Below are 16,985 nucleotides of genomic sequence, written 5' to 3' on the forward strand. Positions count from 1 at the left end.
AGGGGGGAATGGTGGGGGACGGGGTGTGCAGGGTGGAGGGGAATGAAGGGGGAAATAGAACAACTGTAATGGCATAATCAATAAAATATATTTTTAAAAGATATCTCATTGTGGTTTTGATATGCATTTTAATGGCTCACTGATGATTAATGATGTTGAGCATATTTTTATATTCATATTGACCATTTGGATATTATCTTTTATGAAGGGCCTTTTTCAAGTAGTTGGGCCATTTTTCTATTGGGTGTGTGTGCCTTTTCTAGTTCATTATAGCTCTTTACATATTCCAGGCATATATTATTTGTTTGGATATGTGTGTTACAGATATTTTCTTCCAGTCTGTAACTTGCTTTTGCACGCTGTTACTGGTATCTTTCAATGAACAAAAGTTATAAATTCTGATGAAGTCCAGTTTATCAGTGTTTCCTTTTAGCGATTTTTGTGACCTTTTTAGGATATCTTTGCCTGTCCCAGGATGATGAAGATACTGTTTTCTTCTAAAAATTTTATTGTTTTGCTTCTTGTGCTTAGATCTGTGATTCATCTTGAATTAAAATTTGTGTATTGTGTGATGTAGGAGTTGAGGGTTTCTTTTCATCATAGAAATATCTCATTGATACTCACCTTCTATTGAAAAGACTCCATTATCCACAGGGCGCTTTTGGACTTACTTCTTGGTCTTTTGCCTATCCTTGTACTAAAACTACACCATCTTTCTTTCTTGCTATTATAATTAAGTGTAGACCAAGTTATTAGCCATTAGCCTTGGTACCTGGTACTTAATTCCTCTACCTTTATTTGCCTTTGGGTAGCATTTTGGGCAGCACTGAAAAAGTTAGGTGGTTTTTTTTTTGGCCCTTTGAAATTTTAACTTTAGAATAGAGAATCGTACTAGAGTGAAGTGCATTGCAACATACTATATTTGTATGAGTTCTTGTGCAGTCTGAGCTGGTTAACTTTGTAAGTTTACTCTTTGGTGAATGTCAAATTCTCTTTTTGGAGATTCTCCTGTGTAATTATTTCACTTTTGTTGAGAGGTAGAGAAGTTAAAAAGATTTTGTCTCTTCCCTAAGCGTATGTGAACTTAACCAGTGGGAAAGGCTCCTTAGAAGAAATAAACTAGCACTTCCCACTTCACTTCCCTAAAGAAACTTAACATCATAAAACGTTTCCATTTGCATCTGCTTTTATGAAACATACACGTATGATGAAAGTTTCTTACATATTTAATATGCTTTAATTAAAATAAAAATGGAATGAAAACTGGCTGTGGGAGCCCTTTCACTGTGAGTAAAAAATAGTATTTCAGAAGCATCTTTTGACTGTTACGAATAAATTACACTCAAGATCTGTATTATACTCACTATTAGCCATACATAAAGGTTGGGGAAAATGTAGGTTTACAGTGGTTTGTATGGAAAATAATACAATAATTAATGAATAATAATACAAGACTAAACTCCGTTTTGCATACACACAACTGAAAACCTACTTTTATCACACCCTCTATTTACCTAAATTTTGCACTGTCCCTTTATTATTTTCTGAGCAATAAAAGGAAAATTGAATTTAATCTCAAATCTATATTTCCATTTTAATATAGATAAAAGTTCATAAATGTTAAAATGTATTTTTTAGCATTAGACTATTTTATAGACTAGGAAAGATCTCATGTAAAACTGGATGATACCCAGCTTTCTGAGATATTTTACTTATATATAACTTCCTTTTATACCTATTTGTTTGAAATTATTTAATGTCGTTTAATGCATACTATATAATGCACTTTAAAAATATAATCATGTAAAATGAAGATGGTAGCTTATGAAGTTGTCATAACTTTGCCGACCAGTTGGTGTCACTGTGACACAGGCAGTGAAATTATAAATGCTTCTGTCTCATTGCAGATGTTTCTTTTCTCACTTGATTTTCCTTCTTCGTCCGCCCTAGGAGAGGCTCTGGTTAGACTCTTCACATTTCCTATGGCGATTTTAATGGGAGAACCTGTCACAGTGACCCCCTGGCAGCAGTGGTACATAGGTTAATGTTTTGAAGTTGATCGCTTTTTATTAAGATGAAGGGCAACAGCTCTGTGTAGAGAGGGGAGGATAATTATCTTAGTATTATTGCAGTTTATTTGCAGCAAAAATATTTTTGCTTCTAAATAAAAAGTAGTTCATATTTTTTAAAGATTAGTAAAGTTCCTGTCTAAAGAATACAAATTACTCTTCGACTTGTAACCTACATATTATTTATAATTTGTTGTTATACCGATGTCCAAATGTTAGATTGCAAATGTGCAATTTGTGCCCTGGCTCGTGTGGCTCAGTGGACTGAGTGCCAGCCTGTGAACCAAAAAGTCACAGGTTCGTTTCTTGGTCAGGGCACATGCCTGAGTTGCAGGTTTGCTCCCTGGGAGGGGGCCTGCAAGAGGCAACTGATGGATGTTTCTCTGACACATTGATGTTTCTCTGCCTCTCTTTCTCTGTCCCTTCCCATCTCTCTAAAAAAGTAAATAAAATCTAAAAAAGTATGAAAAACTATAATTTTTATTGAAAGGCTAAAGTCTTATTGATTTTAATTACAGTCTATAGATTGTGCTTTTATTTATAAACAAACACTATCATGAATAAGTTCTTTAATCTGTAGGAGGACTTTTTAAAATGTAGATAGATGCAAATATTTCTACAGTGATAGTCTCTGAATGAATTCAGCATCACCTTGATGAAAATTGGTGCATGACTTCATTCTTACCAGACTCGAGTACTACTTGGAATCTAGATTTAGGTGTTACGGGGTAGGGCGAGGCCAAGAGGTTAGGCAGTAAAACTCCAGAAGATAGGGATGCTGCAAGTTCTTGTTAAATGTTTGTTAAATGAATGGGAGGGGACTGGGAGAGAGAGAAATATGATTGAGTGTGGGGGGGCTGTTGATAAAATGAAGAAAATAGTTAATTCAGGAGATTTACTGTCTTGATCACATGGAATAACAGATGCAGGATGAGATTGTGATCAAAGGTAAGTTATTAGACTTCAGACTCCAGAAGTGCTGCTTCCTGACTGACGACAAGGCCGGAGCGGCCAGGGCGTTTAGTCACCTCAGTAGAACGGGTCATGAAAAATGAGAGGCGTTAGAGATGAAGAGGTTAATGCAATCCGAGACTGAAGTGCAGGCTGGGTTGTACTACATTAGTCTAATACATCTTTTATCTGCCCTAAACTATTTTTGGCTCTTTATTCAACTACAAATTGCCAAACCTGAATCAGGCTATCATCTTTTGGTTTTTAGGGGAAAAAATCATGCACCTTTACTATTTGTTATTACTACAACCAGTCATTCTGCATCAGCATAGGTAGGCAGGCTTGTTGGATAGATTTTATTTCATTTTAAATATTTCATAATTTGTGTTAAAAAAATAAAGCGACGAACTATATACCATGCCGTTAGTAGACTGTGTTTTGGGGGGAGCTATGAAAATTCAGCTTGGACACCTTCTATATCAGTCTGGAAGGAATTGCAAACTGAACGTAGAATCATTGCCTGAAAGTGTGCCCAATGACATGCAAAAGGCTGCGAACACCCAGGATGATGGTTAGAGTTGGGGGTGGAGCAGGAGACTCCAAGGTGCCAGAGCCCTCGATAAATGTCTGGGATTGACTGGGTGGCCATGTTCAAGTGGTGAAGAGGGCAGTAAGATAGGGTGGTGGCCAAGGACTTGGGGGTTGGGGGTGGTATTGCACATGGGTAGGAAAGCAGTTCTCTTGGACTAGAGCTCCTCAAAATGTGGACAAAGGACCACCTGCATCAGAACCACTGGACTGACTTATTTGAAATTCTGACTCCTGGGCTCCATGTTCCAACTTCATGAGAATCACAACAGGCAGCTAAGAAGAATCTGCATTTTTAATAGGTTTCCCAGGTTTTTCTTACCCAAATTAAAGTATGAGAACTGGTAGTTTAGAAATACTAGTTAAGGGCTGAGAAAATGCTAACCCTACCTTCTACCCATTTGGTAAATAGAATGTTGAAGAATAATCAGCTTTGACTCAAGATACTTGTGGAGAGATGCAGGGAAGCCACTAAGAGCAGATTAAGGAGGTTGAAATACGTTTACAGAAGAGTTGGGGGTGTGGAGGTCTGTTTGAATAAGAGCTTTGCTTCTGGCAGATATTTTTTATAGGTAGCCAAACATTAAGCAACAAAGGGAGATTTTAAATTATCAAAATGCATAGAACATTTATTTAACTTGAAGTTTTCAATTTGCTTCTTTAATGATTATATTATATGCTTTGGAATGTTTTATCCATTTTGAACAATGAGAGCTGATGTTTAAATTGAGAAAATTTCTTAGTAAATGAAATATTAGTATTAATCCAGTAGGTGCTAGCAGTACTAAAGGGGAACGACATTAATAAGCACCCTGGTCTTAGCAAGCTTACAGCCAGCAGGGAGAGAGGATAGAGACAAATAAATTTTAATACCATTTGAGAAGTGCTGTGCTAGGCCAAGCATAGCATGTTGTGAGAACTGGTAGGAGGAGCATATGGAAGGATCACTGGAGGAATTTCTGTCCAAGCTGAATCTGGAGGAGGAGCTTGCAAGATAAAGAAGGGTGAAGAATATTCCCATCAGAGGAAGCTCTAAAAGCCCTGAAGAGATGTGACACCATAAAGTTGAAAATTCACTATTATTGAAGTAGAAAATGTGGGGGCAAATGTGTGAGAAAATGAGGCTAGAGAGCAAGTAGGGACCAGATCCTTCAAAACCTTAAAACCATGTGGAGGAGTTTGGACTTTACCTAAAATGCACTGGAGAGTGGCCACGAAATGACAAAAAATGGGAGTGTCTCACTCCAGTTTGCATTGTAGAAAGTTGTCCCTGCCTACAATTGGAAGAATGAATTTCAGGAGTAACGGGACTCAAGACAAGGGAGACAGATGGACAGAAACCGAGGGAGAAGAGAGTTTGGTGATTTATAGAATCCTAGGAGAACCTTACCGATTGTGGGTGGTGTCATTGTATGTTTTGAGAACCACTCCTTCATTCAAGATTTCTCCTCACCCTAAGCAAAAGGGGAGGATTAACTGCAAAAATCTCTAGTTCTGCTTATCTATTGTAGAGTTGTGCATCTACTTAAGGATGTGTATTTTAAAGCACATTTGCCCAGCATTTTGTGTTCTTTATGTGTTGGTCTTGCACTGACTTTAATTCAAAAGTAGTAGATTACTCTGCTATATCATAAATTCTAAACTTACATTTTTCTTAACCTCAGTTAAGATATGCAAAATGGAGGCAAGTTATTTTGGTTGAAAATGAGCACCTCTCTCAGCTTTATGGAAGCTGTTACTACAAAATGTTATTTTGTATCCTTAGAAAAGGACTTAAAATATACATGAAACTCTTTTACTGAAAGCATTATATTTTGTTTTAACTTAATTATTTGGAAATTTATTTTTTAAAACTTAAATACTGTGGCACCACCCTCATAGCTGGAATAAAAAGTTAATTTCAGGTTTATTCCATTTTACTGTACAGTTAAACACAGCTTTGCAAAGCCTTAAATTTTGAGTTGAATGTCTGTGACATAAAAATTCAAATAAGGGATTTTATGTTATTGGTTATAAATGGACTCTTTGTCTCTCAAATGCATTCCGGAAACTATAGAAGTGAAAGCAGGAACAGATATTTAAAATGTTACTAAGCCAGGCACAGCCTTATCTTTGAGATGCTTCAAAAAAATTTAAGGGTTAATATATAAAGGCACATTTTAACTTTTTGTGAACTATGAGGCTTAATTATATTACTTAGAGAATATATATTTAATGAGAAAATAGTCAACAGGTTTGTGAAATACTGTTGTCTACAAGGCATACATTCCTCTCATATTGCACATGTCATTTTGTGCTTCACTCGGCTGCCAGACCACTGTCAAAATGGTCATTCAGTTCAGGATATGAATGGACCCATTTGTGCCACTTTTGGTTAAACTCCTGTTTCTAACAGTTTAGGCATAGGGAGGTCTTAGTGCTTTTCAAATTTTATACCTGCCCCACATGAAGCACATGGGTGTTTTTCTGGAAGCACTTTTGTTTGTTGAATAAAGGAGTCCTGGAAAACCACTGGGTGAGATGTAATATCCTCAGACAACTGGAAGTTGTTTTTTTGGAGGCCATGTACGGCAAGATGGAAGGTGTCCCTGTAACTTTTTGAAATCTTAGGTAATAAGAGATAACCGTTGTATTTACTGTTTAACCTATTACTAATTTCCGTCTTTCCAACTACTGCTGCTACTGTATATCTTTTCTGGAAATGTATACATTTTTGTGACAGAACAGATGATTCAAACAAATATTGTTCTCTAAAGTGAGTTTCAAGAATATAGTAAACATAGCTGTCTTTGCCATCTGTGCCATTTGTATGTTGTTTGACTGTATTTAGAACTAATAAGTTCAGCAAAGTTGTGGGATAGAAGAGTAATAGCAAAACTCATTTTTATTTCTATATACTAGGAATAAATAATCTAAAAATGTAATTAAGAAGACAATTACATTTACAGTAGCATCAAAAATAGGAATATACTCAGAAAAATGTGCAAGACTTTAGAACTGAAAACTATAGTACATTATCAGAAGAAGTTAAAGAAAGTCTAAATAAATGGAAAGACTGTATCTCATGTTCGTGGATCAGAAGACTTAATTTGTTAAGGTGGCAGTATTTCCCAAATTGGTCAGATTCAGCAGAATCTCTATTAAAATCCTAGTTGACTTTTTTGTAGAAATTGACAAACTGATTATATGTAAATGCAATGGATCCAGAATAAAGAACAGAGCTGTAGGATGCACTACTTTTAATTTCGAAACTTCTACAAAGCTGTAGTAATCAAAACAGTGTGGTACTGGCATAAGGAAGACATATAGATCAATGAAACAAAATTGAGAGGACAGAACTAGACCCTTCCATTTATGTCCAGCTGAGCTCTAACAAGGTGCTGAGATAATTTTCAATATGGAAAGTATAGTCTTCGACAAATGGTGCCGTGACAACTTGATACCCACATGCCCAGAATGAAGATGGACCCTGCAAACCAGAGGGTCGCTGGTTTGATTCCCAGTCAGGGCACTTGCCTGGGTTGCAGGCCAGGTCCCTACTTGGGGGGTGTGCGAGAGGCAACTACACATTGAGGTTTCCCTCCCTCTCTTTCTTCCTCCCTTCCCCTCTGTCTAAAAATAAATAAAATAAAATCTTTTAAAAAATTAACTCAAAATGGATCAAAGATTTAAATCTTAAGCACTAAACTTATAAAACTCTTAGAAGAGAAACATAAATGTGAATCTTAAGGACCGTGGATTACACACTTGAGTTTCTTGTGTGTGACACCAAAAGCACAAACAACAGCAAAAAATAGGTAAATTGGATGTTATCAACTCGTCAAACTTTTGTGCTTCTAAGACTACCATGAAGAAGAAAGTGAAAAGGCAATCCACAGAAAAAATATTAACAAATCATGTGTATGATGAAGTATTTGTTCCTTACAATTCAACAGTCAAATGACAACCCAACCAAAACTAAAGCCAAAGATTTGAATAGACATTTCTCCCAGGAAGATACACAAATGGCCAATAAGATGTTGAACATTGTTAATCTTCATGGAAATGCAAATCAACACTGCATTCAGATACTACTTCATAGGATGGCTGTAATCAAAAAGATAGTAAGTGTTGGTGAGGATACGGGAACATTGGAACCCTCATGCATTGCTTGTAAAATAGCGCGTGTAAAATAGTGTAGCCATTTTGGAAAACAGACAATTCCTCAAAAGGTAAACATACAACTCATCCACAAACATGTACACCTAATGTTCACAGCGACATTATTCATAATAGTCAAAATGTGGAAACAATCCAAGTGATGATCCATCAGCTGATGAATAGATAAACAAAATGTGCTATATCCATACAATGGAATATTATTCAGCCATAAAAAGAAATGAACTCCTGACGTGCTGCAGTATGAATAAACCTTGAACCCAGTATGCTGCAAGACTCATACTGTATGGTTGCATTTATATGACTGTCCAGAGTAAGGAGGCCCATGGAAAGAGAAAGTAGGTCAGTGGTTCTCAGAGGCTGGAGAAAGGTAGGAACGGAAGGTGGCTTGTAATGGCTGCGGAGTTTCTTTTCTGGGGTGGTCTAAAATTTTAGAACGCCAATGTTCTAAAATTGGTGGTGGTGGCTACACAACTCTGTAAACGAATTTTACGGCATGTGCATTATATTTCAGTGAAGTGAATTTCCACTGAATACTACTTGTCTACCATTCGGTTAAGAAGTAGACCATCACTGTTACCTTTTAAGTCCTCGTTCTTTCCCTGGGAGGGCACATGGTTCAGTCCCTCACTTTGTTCAGGATCCTGCCCACAGTTTACCTCCTCGGAGACCTTCCCAGAGTACCCCACCTGAAGTAGCACCCTTTGCCCACCACTTTATAACTCTATTATCCTGCCTTAAAAAAAAATTTATAATAAGTACCTACTACTTATTTCCAGCACTTTAATCACCTCATGTATTATTATCATTGATTTGTTTACTGCCAGTCTCCTCCCTCTACCCCCAGGTGAGTCTCACCTGGGCAGACGTTGTTTCCTACTCTGTGCTGGGTCCCTAGTGGCTAGAGCAGTGGCTGCCATGAAGCAGGTGCTCACTAAGTGTTGGTTCCCTCTGTAAACATGTCGTGGTTTCAGAGCTCAAGCAGTACTTTCATCTTTCCTGCTTAGTTCTCACGGACTTAGTCCCTGTTCTGAACTCCTCCAATGGTTATGGTCCATACTTTGGTACTAATGTCAACTTTTATGTTAATGTTTGTATATCTTATCTCTCCAGTCAGGCGAGGCCTGTGTCTTTTTTTTTTTCTTTTCCCAGAAAGTCTAGCATATAGTAAAATTAAGCAAATACTCATTAAATTTCAAAACAAACTATTGCTATAGCAGCTTCTTAATCTAATGGTGTTGAGTCCTTAGTTTACTCAACAAATTCATTTAGTCAACAAATATTTATTGAGCAGCTACTATATCTCAGGCACTGCTTAAAGGTGTTAAATACATAGCAATAAACAAAATAGGCAACCTTCCTGCTCTTGTGAAGCTTACAATGTAGAGAGGGGAGACAAAAATAAACAGATCTGTGCATGCTATATTACTTGGTGATAACCGTGTGAGAAAAATAAACAGGGCAAGCAAAGCAGGGAGTGCCAGTGTAGATGCCATGGGAGCTGCTGCTTTACACGTTGTTGAGGGAGAGCCTCTCTGGCTCAAGGAGCAGTCCTGTGGGTTTCTGGTAGAAGAGCATTCCAGAAAGAAAATACAGTAAGTACAAAGGCCCTGAAATAGAGGTAGGTTTATTCTTTTTGAAGAAACAGTGTGGCTGCAAGCCTGAGAGGAGATGGAGTCAAATTATGTAATCCTTGGAGAACACGTAATTGTCTGGGTTTCACGTCACACGAGATTGGGGCCGTTGGAGTTTGATGTAGAAGCTAACTTTGGTGTCGACTTTGGTGACTCCTCTGTGTGGAGTTAGAGGCTCATGTCATGGACAGAAGCAGGAAGACCAATTGGGAGTCCTTTGGAATTATCTGGGTGAAACAGAATGCCAGCTTAAACCAGGCTGGTAGCAGTGCAGGTGGAGAGAAGTGGTTTGATCCAGACCTAATAGCATCTGATGATGGTTTGGATGTGGGTATGAGAGAAAAAGAAGAGTCAAAAATAAGTCCTAAGATTTTTTACTAGTATTTTGGTAATAGAGATGCCATTAACTGAAAGGAGTAAAAGCTAGAGGTTATTTGTTTTGGCTTTTTTTCTCTTTTGGGATGGTGTGGGTTTAGTATATAATCAGTCAGTTTGGGACATAAAGTTTGAGATGCTTCGTTGAAATCCAAGTGGAAATGACAGGTATGTGATTAGACACATTAGTTAAAAGGGAGACCCAGGTAAAACACAAAGCCAGAAGAAACAATAGGATCACCCAAAACATGAGTCTAGGAGAACAAGCCCTCTGACTGAGCCCTGGGGCACTGCAGGATTTGGAGGGTGGGAGATGAGGAATCTGCAAAGGAGACTATAGGACCTATCAGGTGTCGTCGTGGAGGAAGATCAGGAGTGCCCTGCACTGGGGGTTGCGAGTGTACCCGGGAGAGAATGTCACCTGTGTCAGAAGCATCTGACAATAAATCACCTAAGATGAGAATTGATCTCATTAGTTATTTAGGGTCCACCATACCAATCAAGTAATTGCCTAGGCAAAATTAATGAGCTTCTCAAGAAAAGCCCTCTAAAGACTTGTCAATTATGAGAGACTATATATCTGTTAAGGTTTAAGTTTGCAAATTAGAAAACTCAGTGTTTTGAGTTTTTGAGTTATAACTACACTATGTGTGGTGGGGTAGAGTATTAGGAAAGGACTTTAAAGACATTTACCTTCTAGTGCGTCACTAACTTGTCATTATTGTAGATCCTGTTGGTTTTCCACAACAATCACAAGTTCATGGTGCACTAAAAGGTAAGAAGACTCAGATTATGAAAATTAGATAATTCTTCATATCCAAGCGAAAGAAAAGAAAGGACTTTTAACTGAAAATCTGTGTTTCCTGGTGCAGACGTGTGTGTGTGCATGCTCTCTCTGTCTCTCTAAGGCTGAATGTTGAATATTATATTTATTAGGTTAAGTTCCAACTGTAAGCTAATTTACTTGATGTAAATTTAAAGAGCCTTTGAATTTATCTCATTCTGATTGAAGTCAGAGAAGCCCTGTTTACTGAGCTAACCTTGAAATAAAAGGGAAATTAATATTGCAAGTGAATGATTTGTTTATACTGATCATTAACCAGGCTTATTATGCTTATGTTACACACCTGTCAATATTTTAATATTAGATATGGCTTTTCAGTCATCTTAATTCTATTCTTTAGAATGATTTTCCTGATCTATCAATAGATTAGAAATTTGAAAATTGAATTTTAATATCTACCTGCTGCTTTGTTCTAGAATAATGAAAGTATTTTGTATTTGACGTACACTGTATCTCTTAATAGCAAATCTTGCTGAATTTGCTGCCATTGTACATCATTATAGAATGTTGTGACAGCATAAGGAAATGCTACATGGGAGAGCAAAAAATAGTTTAAGATGTGATTAAAAGGACACACTTATCCTGAACTGTTAATGTGATGTGAGATTTGTTTTACAAAGATTTTCTCTTTTATTCAAATGTTGCTAAGGATTTGAAGCGTTCATTACCAGCTGGACTTGGTCTCTCAGAAACCCAAATTACATCTCATGGCTTTGACAGTACCAAAGAGGGGGTTATTGAAGCAGGAGCATTTCAAGGTAAGAGCCCATATATTTTTAAAGATGGGGGGTGAATGATGGGAGTTCATTAAATGCTACCTTTATTAATAAAGCATAAGAATTGAGCCCTTTAATTCAGTGATAAAACACCAATTACAAACATAATCCTTTTCAATTTAAATGATTTAACAAATGTTTTAGTCGCTTCTTCATATAAATAGATCAGTGTACATAATCTCACTGATTATTATATAGAAATTGGTTTTAAAAACAAATAAAAACTCAAGAATTAAATAGTACAAATTTAAATGATTTTATCTAGTAACCACAGAATTTATAGCTGTAAGTCAGTATTGATTTGTGTGAATACATAATTCCTATTTCAAAGCAATTAGGAAAACAAAACTCACTTTTCTGACTATGCATGATATATAGGAGGTCTCTAAGACCACCATCATATTTAGTAATCCGCTAAGAGGACTAACAGGACTCAGTATATGTAGCAGGGGTATCAAACTCATTTTCACCGGGGGCCACATCACCCTCGTAGTTGCCTTCAAAGGGCCAAATGTAATTTTAGGACTGCATAAATGTAACTACTCCTTAACTGTTAAGTGAGAGCTCAGCACTGTCACAGGGTAGAAACAAGGTGCTGGGTGGGATAAAACGAGGTGAAGGGCTGGATTCAGCCCTCGGGCCTGTGCTTGCCACCTGTGATATGTAGTCATACTCACTGCTCTGATAACTTCAGCAAAAGTATACCAAGCACATAGCAAAGGTACTAGGCATAAGCTTGAGAGGGTCTTCTCCCAGTTTAGACACATAGGACGTGCTCAATCCCCCCCAGCAGAGTTGTAACAAATTGTGAACTGTGGCTAACCAGGGATCTCATTGGAGATTGTTCACATGGGCATCCTCTGCCCAGTGTGTACCAAGATTCCAGAGGGAAAGCAGGTGTTGAATGTAGACCATGCTCTTCAGAGAACAGCTTAGGCACAGTGGGACTGTCTTATTCTGGGAATGGAAGGAATCCCACCAAAATTTAAGTTTCCAGACTTCACTGAAGGGCCCATCTTACAAGCTGATCTTTTAAAGAATAAGCAGTTGGACTCTTCTGAGCACATTCCATTTATATGTGTGTTTTAATATGAAGAACAAAGTTGCCCCCTTTTTAATGCTCTTGCCTATTAACAACCTTTTAAAGTACTTTTTTGTTTTCACATAAGCGAAAGAAAATAAAACCATGTGAACATTTGGATGTAAAAAATGTATTTTCTTGACAGAGCTATAGTTAAATTAGTAGCTACGGATTGTAGAATAATGAAGTATGTTAATTTTAATACATTATAATTTCATAAACGCAAAAGAATTCTCTCCATCCCTTGGCAATCCGTAGCCCTCTTGCAGATAATAGTATTCTGAATTTGAGTGAACAAAATTATGAATGCTTAAAGATACAAGGCTCACTTTATATAGTGTGACACCACCATTTTCAGACCAATCCCCAATTTCCAAATTTAAATATCAATATAGAGTAAAACATACTTTTACTATTAAGACATTTTAAGTATTTTCAATGAAATTATTTAGCTGACATTTGGTTTAATCTTCTTCCCCTTAAGTGGAATTATATTGTACAATAATTAAAATCAACTGCCCAATATAAACTGTTATGCATGAGCCTGAGAATGCCAATCCATTTCCTTCAAATTGGAATAAAAATATGTTTCATGATAATGGCGGTAATTTGTGTGTCTTTGAATTGACTTTATAAAACATTTTTTAACACAAACTGCATTTTTAATCAGTCTATTAAAAAGATAACCATTCTGCCATATTCAGATTAATTAAGCATTTATCGGAAAGCTGGTTTAAGCGCCTTCGCTTTAAGGCATCTAAGGGTAAGTTGGGTGAATGTGAGAAAAAGCAGTGTGGTTGAAATTTAGGCAGTAGGTCTGAGGGGAAAACGTCAGAGGAACTGGGGCTGTGTTAACGCTCCGTGAAAATGACTGCCGACTTCCCACTGACTCCGCGCTTCAGCAGTTATTGAAAGAAGAGTATTAGACATTTACTTTTTCATCTCTAGAGCAAATTTAGAAGAAATTACACTTAAATTCAGCCTAACAGAAACAGATGCTGAAATCTGCCTAAGACACGTGTCGTGGAATCATTCATTAATAGTAGAAACCATGATTAAATCAAAGCTCATGAGAGTGCAGTAATATTGCTTGGTATCCAAGTTTTGTTTTAATGGTTTTTAAAATATATATATTTATTTATTATTTAGAGAGAGGAGAAGGGAGGGAGAAATAAAAGGAGAGAAACATGGATGTACAAGAGAAACATCTATCGGTTGCCTCTCATGCTCCCCCAATCGGGTACCTGGCCCACAACCCAGGCATTTTCCCTGACTGGGAATCAAACCGAAGACCTTTCTGTTTGTGGTACATACCCAACACACTGAGCTGCACTAGTCAGGTCCGTATTAATGGGGTTTTGATCATTGTATACATAAATTCATATTCCTAGACTTCTCTTGTTGAGATGAAACAAGTAACAACCCAAATTTAGTCAATTAGAAATATCTTAGACTTTTAAGAGTTATTTTTATTGGATATTAGTGAATGATTTTAGTAACTAATTTAGTCTACATTAGTGATTTAAAGAGTTGAAGATACACAGAAGTGATAATTACCCTTGAAACTAAAGCAAACAGACAAACAAAACAAAACACCTGAAGGACTAGTTACCTCAACACTTTATCTTTTTCTGTTTTAGTTTGGAAAGTTCTTTATCACTTGTTACATATATTAAACAGATCTCATGTTATCTCATGGGATTATTCCTTATACAAGATTAATAAACAGTAATGACTAGAACAACAGCTCTGTTCCTGGAATCATCAAGAAATGGAACTACAGTGGTCATTCTTATTTAACACTGAAATGATAGAAATCCCTGTGCCTTGGATAGTAGTGACATCATCTTTTTTAAAATGATAATCTGGATAACCTGTTCAGGTGTGTTCCACATCAATGAGTAACTTATGAACTGGTGTTTTCTGTATCAAATTTAATAATGAGCATATTATGGTGTGGATTCAGAACTTAATGAGGCCCTAATAAGCTGTTTTAACATCTCTGGGCCTTGTTTCTCTTACAGTTTAATGTCTGACTAGGTGATTTCCCTCATCCCCTCAAGTTTAAATTTTATGGTTTAACAGACTTAAAGAGACAGGTATCCTTCACTTTGAGAAGTGACACCATTGTGTTTAGGTCTATTGCATGTTTGGATTTTAAAAGTTAGATCCAGTCCAATTTAAGGTTTTCATATGTTTAAGTGTCAGGGTGTTATTAAGCTCCGTAAAATTAAGGGACAGTGAATTTTGCATTCCTAATGGGCTCCCAGGCGATATAGTCGATAGGTCTGGTACATCCACACTATGAATGGTAATGCCCCACACTGTGTTACATTTGATATATGATTTGAAAGTTGTGGCTACCATGTCCTTAGAAGGCTATGAGTCATTCACATTTCTGTAAATTGTAATTATAAATTTGGTACAGTATTACATGCCATTTGGATTTCTTCTTGAGCTTTTTTTCATATGTAAGAGTAGCAAGTTATAAAATATTTACTTAATCTTTAAATAATTCAACCATGGCACTTTAATCACATTCTAGTAATCAATGTTAACATAGCAGAGTCTACCTGAAGTCCTGTTTAGACATGTTCTTGCCAAGTTTCTTCTTACAGTTATGTGTTCTCTTTGGTCTTGAGAATATGATGGAAAATTTATACAAGAATTCAACCATATGAATTCCAGTTTTTAATCCTAGTTTTTGAATATTTTAAAGGCAATGTCAGTAAACCTATATTCAAAATGTACAATATTATACTCTGGTTTCTCTTCAGATCGCATAAATCTTTCGCCTTTTACAAAATCTACAATATGTGGAGGAGGGAAAGGATTTTCACAGTTAAATGTCTACCCTTTTCAGGTCCCTCAGCACCACCATTGCCATCTGTTATGTCTCCCAGCAGGGTTGCAGCTAGTCAGCTGGCTCAACAAGGAAGTGATGTAATTGTTCCCGCAGGTATTCACCGCACTGATTGGATAAAGGCCTTCTTGCTACTGCTGCAGCTAAACTAATTTACTCAGTTTCATAATCACTTGCTTTATATTCTTAGGTGTGTGTTATTCTGACTTTTTTAGTGGCTGCTGCTTCTTTTTTCTTTTTTTGTAATAATGAGGGAAAAGATCTTTCTAGCTATACTTATCTTTCTGGCTTTTAAAAGTTATTAACTGTATCTCCGGCTTGGAACTTAATTCACTTTAAGATTTAAAAGCATGGTAAATATTTATTCTTTTTAAATTACCCTTTCTTTGTCCTGGGAAATGTAGGTTCACTTATTTGGTCCTAAACTCTCAGCTTTGCAGCTCTGCTCTGTTTTCAGTTGAACAAGGAAGGAGCCTTCAAACAGTTGGGTTGTTCATTGTTTGGAATGGGTCATGTGAAAGAGGTTGTGTCTTCTTGTTTTCAACCTCAGCTTGCAAGTAGCAGACTGTAACAATATACTATGAAATTTGCCAGTTCTGTCCAATGAAAATTACTTGGGAGAAATTCTATTTATTTGCATTGAATTTACTCTGCACTTTAACATTGCTGGACTATAAAAATAGGAAAAAACTGAACTCTGAATTTCTTTTAATATGAAACATCAACATTTTATTATTTTTTTCTTTGAGAATTTTATCAATTCTTAAATGTTTTATTATATGTATAATATATATTATATTTAATTTTGGATTATGGTAGAGCTGTGGTAAAGGCTGATCTGTCTATAGGAGTGAGAAAAGAAATTTTTGCCAACTTTTAAAAACCATTTTTTAGCACTTTTTCTCTTCTTATTTCTTTTTTTTTTCTTTTTAAGATTTTATTTATTTATTTTAGAAGGGGAAAGAGGGAGAAAGAGAAGGAGAGAAACATCAATGTGTAGATGCCTCTCACTCACCGCCCCCCCCCCCCCCCGGGACCAGACCTGGCTGGCCCCCCACCCAGGCATGTGCCCCAACCGGGAATTGAATCAGTGACCCCTTGGCTCTCAGGCCAGCACTCAGTCCCCTGAGCTTTACCAGCCAGGGCTCTCTTCTTATTTCATTATCCTTTTAACATTATTATAAAGTTTTTATCCCAACTCATTAACATCAGAAATGTTTATGAAATATTTTCTTCTGTGAAGAACATTTTACTGTTAGGAACTACGTAGTTGTAGAGTTGTTTTTATGTCAGGGCATCCTCATGCTGCCTTTAGTAATTACGGCGTTTTTTGAGGGGGGTCTCTCAAGAGAGGAGGTCCGATGTAGGCCTTGTTTTAACCCAGCCTCTCATACTGGTGGTAAAGTATTTTTAATGACTGTTTGATATTTGAATAGTATTTTTAGATCCTCCAAAATCGTGGGAACACTGGATTGTCATCAGGTGACAGTGCAGCGCAGAGTACAGTGAGAGGGACCCGCCGTGTGGGATGTGGCCTTTCAGGTCTTCCTGACACCGTTGTTTAGGGTCAAGGCTTCGAAGTTTAGCTGTGGAGGTGTTTATTGTTCTTGAAGTAAACAGCACATATTTAGAAAACAAGGCTGATT

At 36.8% G+C, this 16,985-nt stretch overlaps 1 protein-coding gene across 10 annotated transcripts in view; it reads left to right on the forward strand.

Moving 5' to 3' along the window:
- The window catches only part of ARFIP1 (ADP ribosylation factor interacting protein 1), an 84,654-nt gene that overhangs the window by 24,031 nt on the left and 43,638 nt on the right, over nucleotides 1–16,985 (forward strand). For 8 of the 10 annotated variants that reach the window (XM_037168058.2, XM_037168062.2, XM_037168057.2 and 5 more), the window contains 2 exons: nucleotides 11,269–11,377; nucleotides 15,340–15,435. In XM_037168058.2, the coding sequence (XP_037023953.2) occupies nucleotides 11,269–11,377; nucleotides 15,340–15,435 (205 nt within the window). The remainder of the gene's footprint in view (nucleotides 1–11,268; nucleotides 11,378–15,339; nucleotides 15,436–16,985) is intronic. The other 2 variants (XM_037168066.2, XM_037168068.2) reach the window with 1 other exon arrangement.

The sequence above is a fragment of the Artibeus jamaicensis genome, unplaced genomic scaffold (genome assembly GCF_021234435.1).
Source record: "Artibeus jamaicensis isolate MK-2021 breed Jamaican fruit bat unplaced genomic scaffold, CSHL_Jam_final scaffold_537, whole genome shotgun sequence".
NCBI lineage: Eukaryota > Metazoa > Chordata > Mammalia > Chiroptera > Phyllostomidae > Artibeus > Artibeus jamaicensis.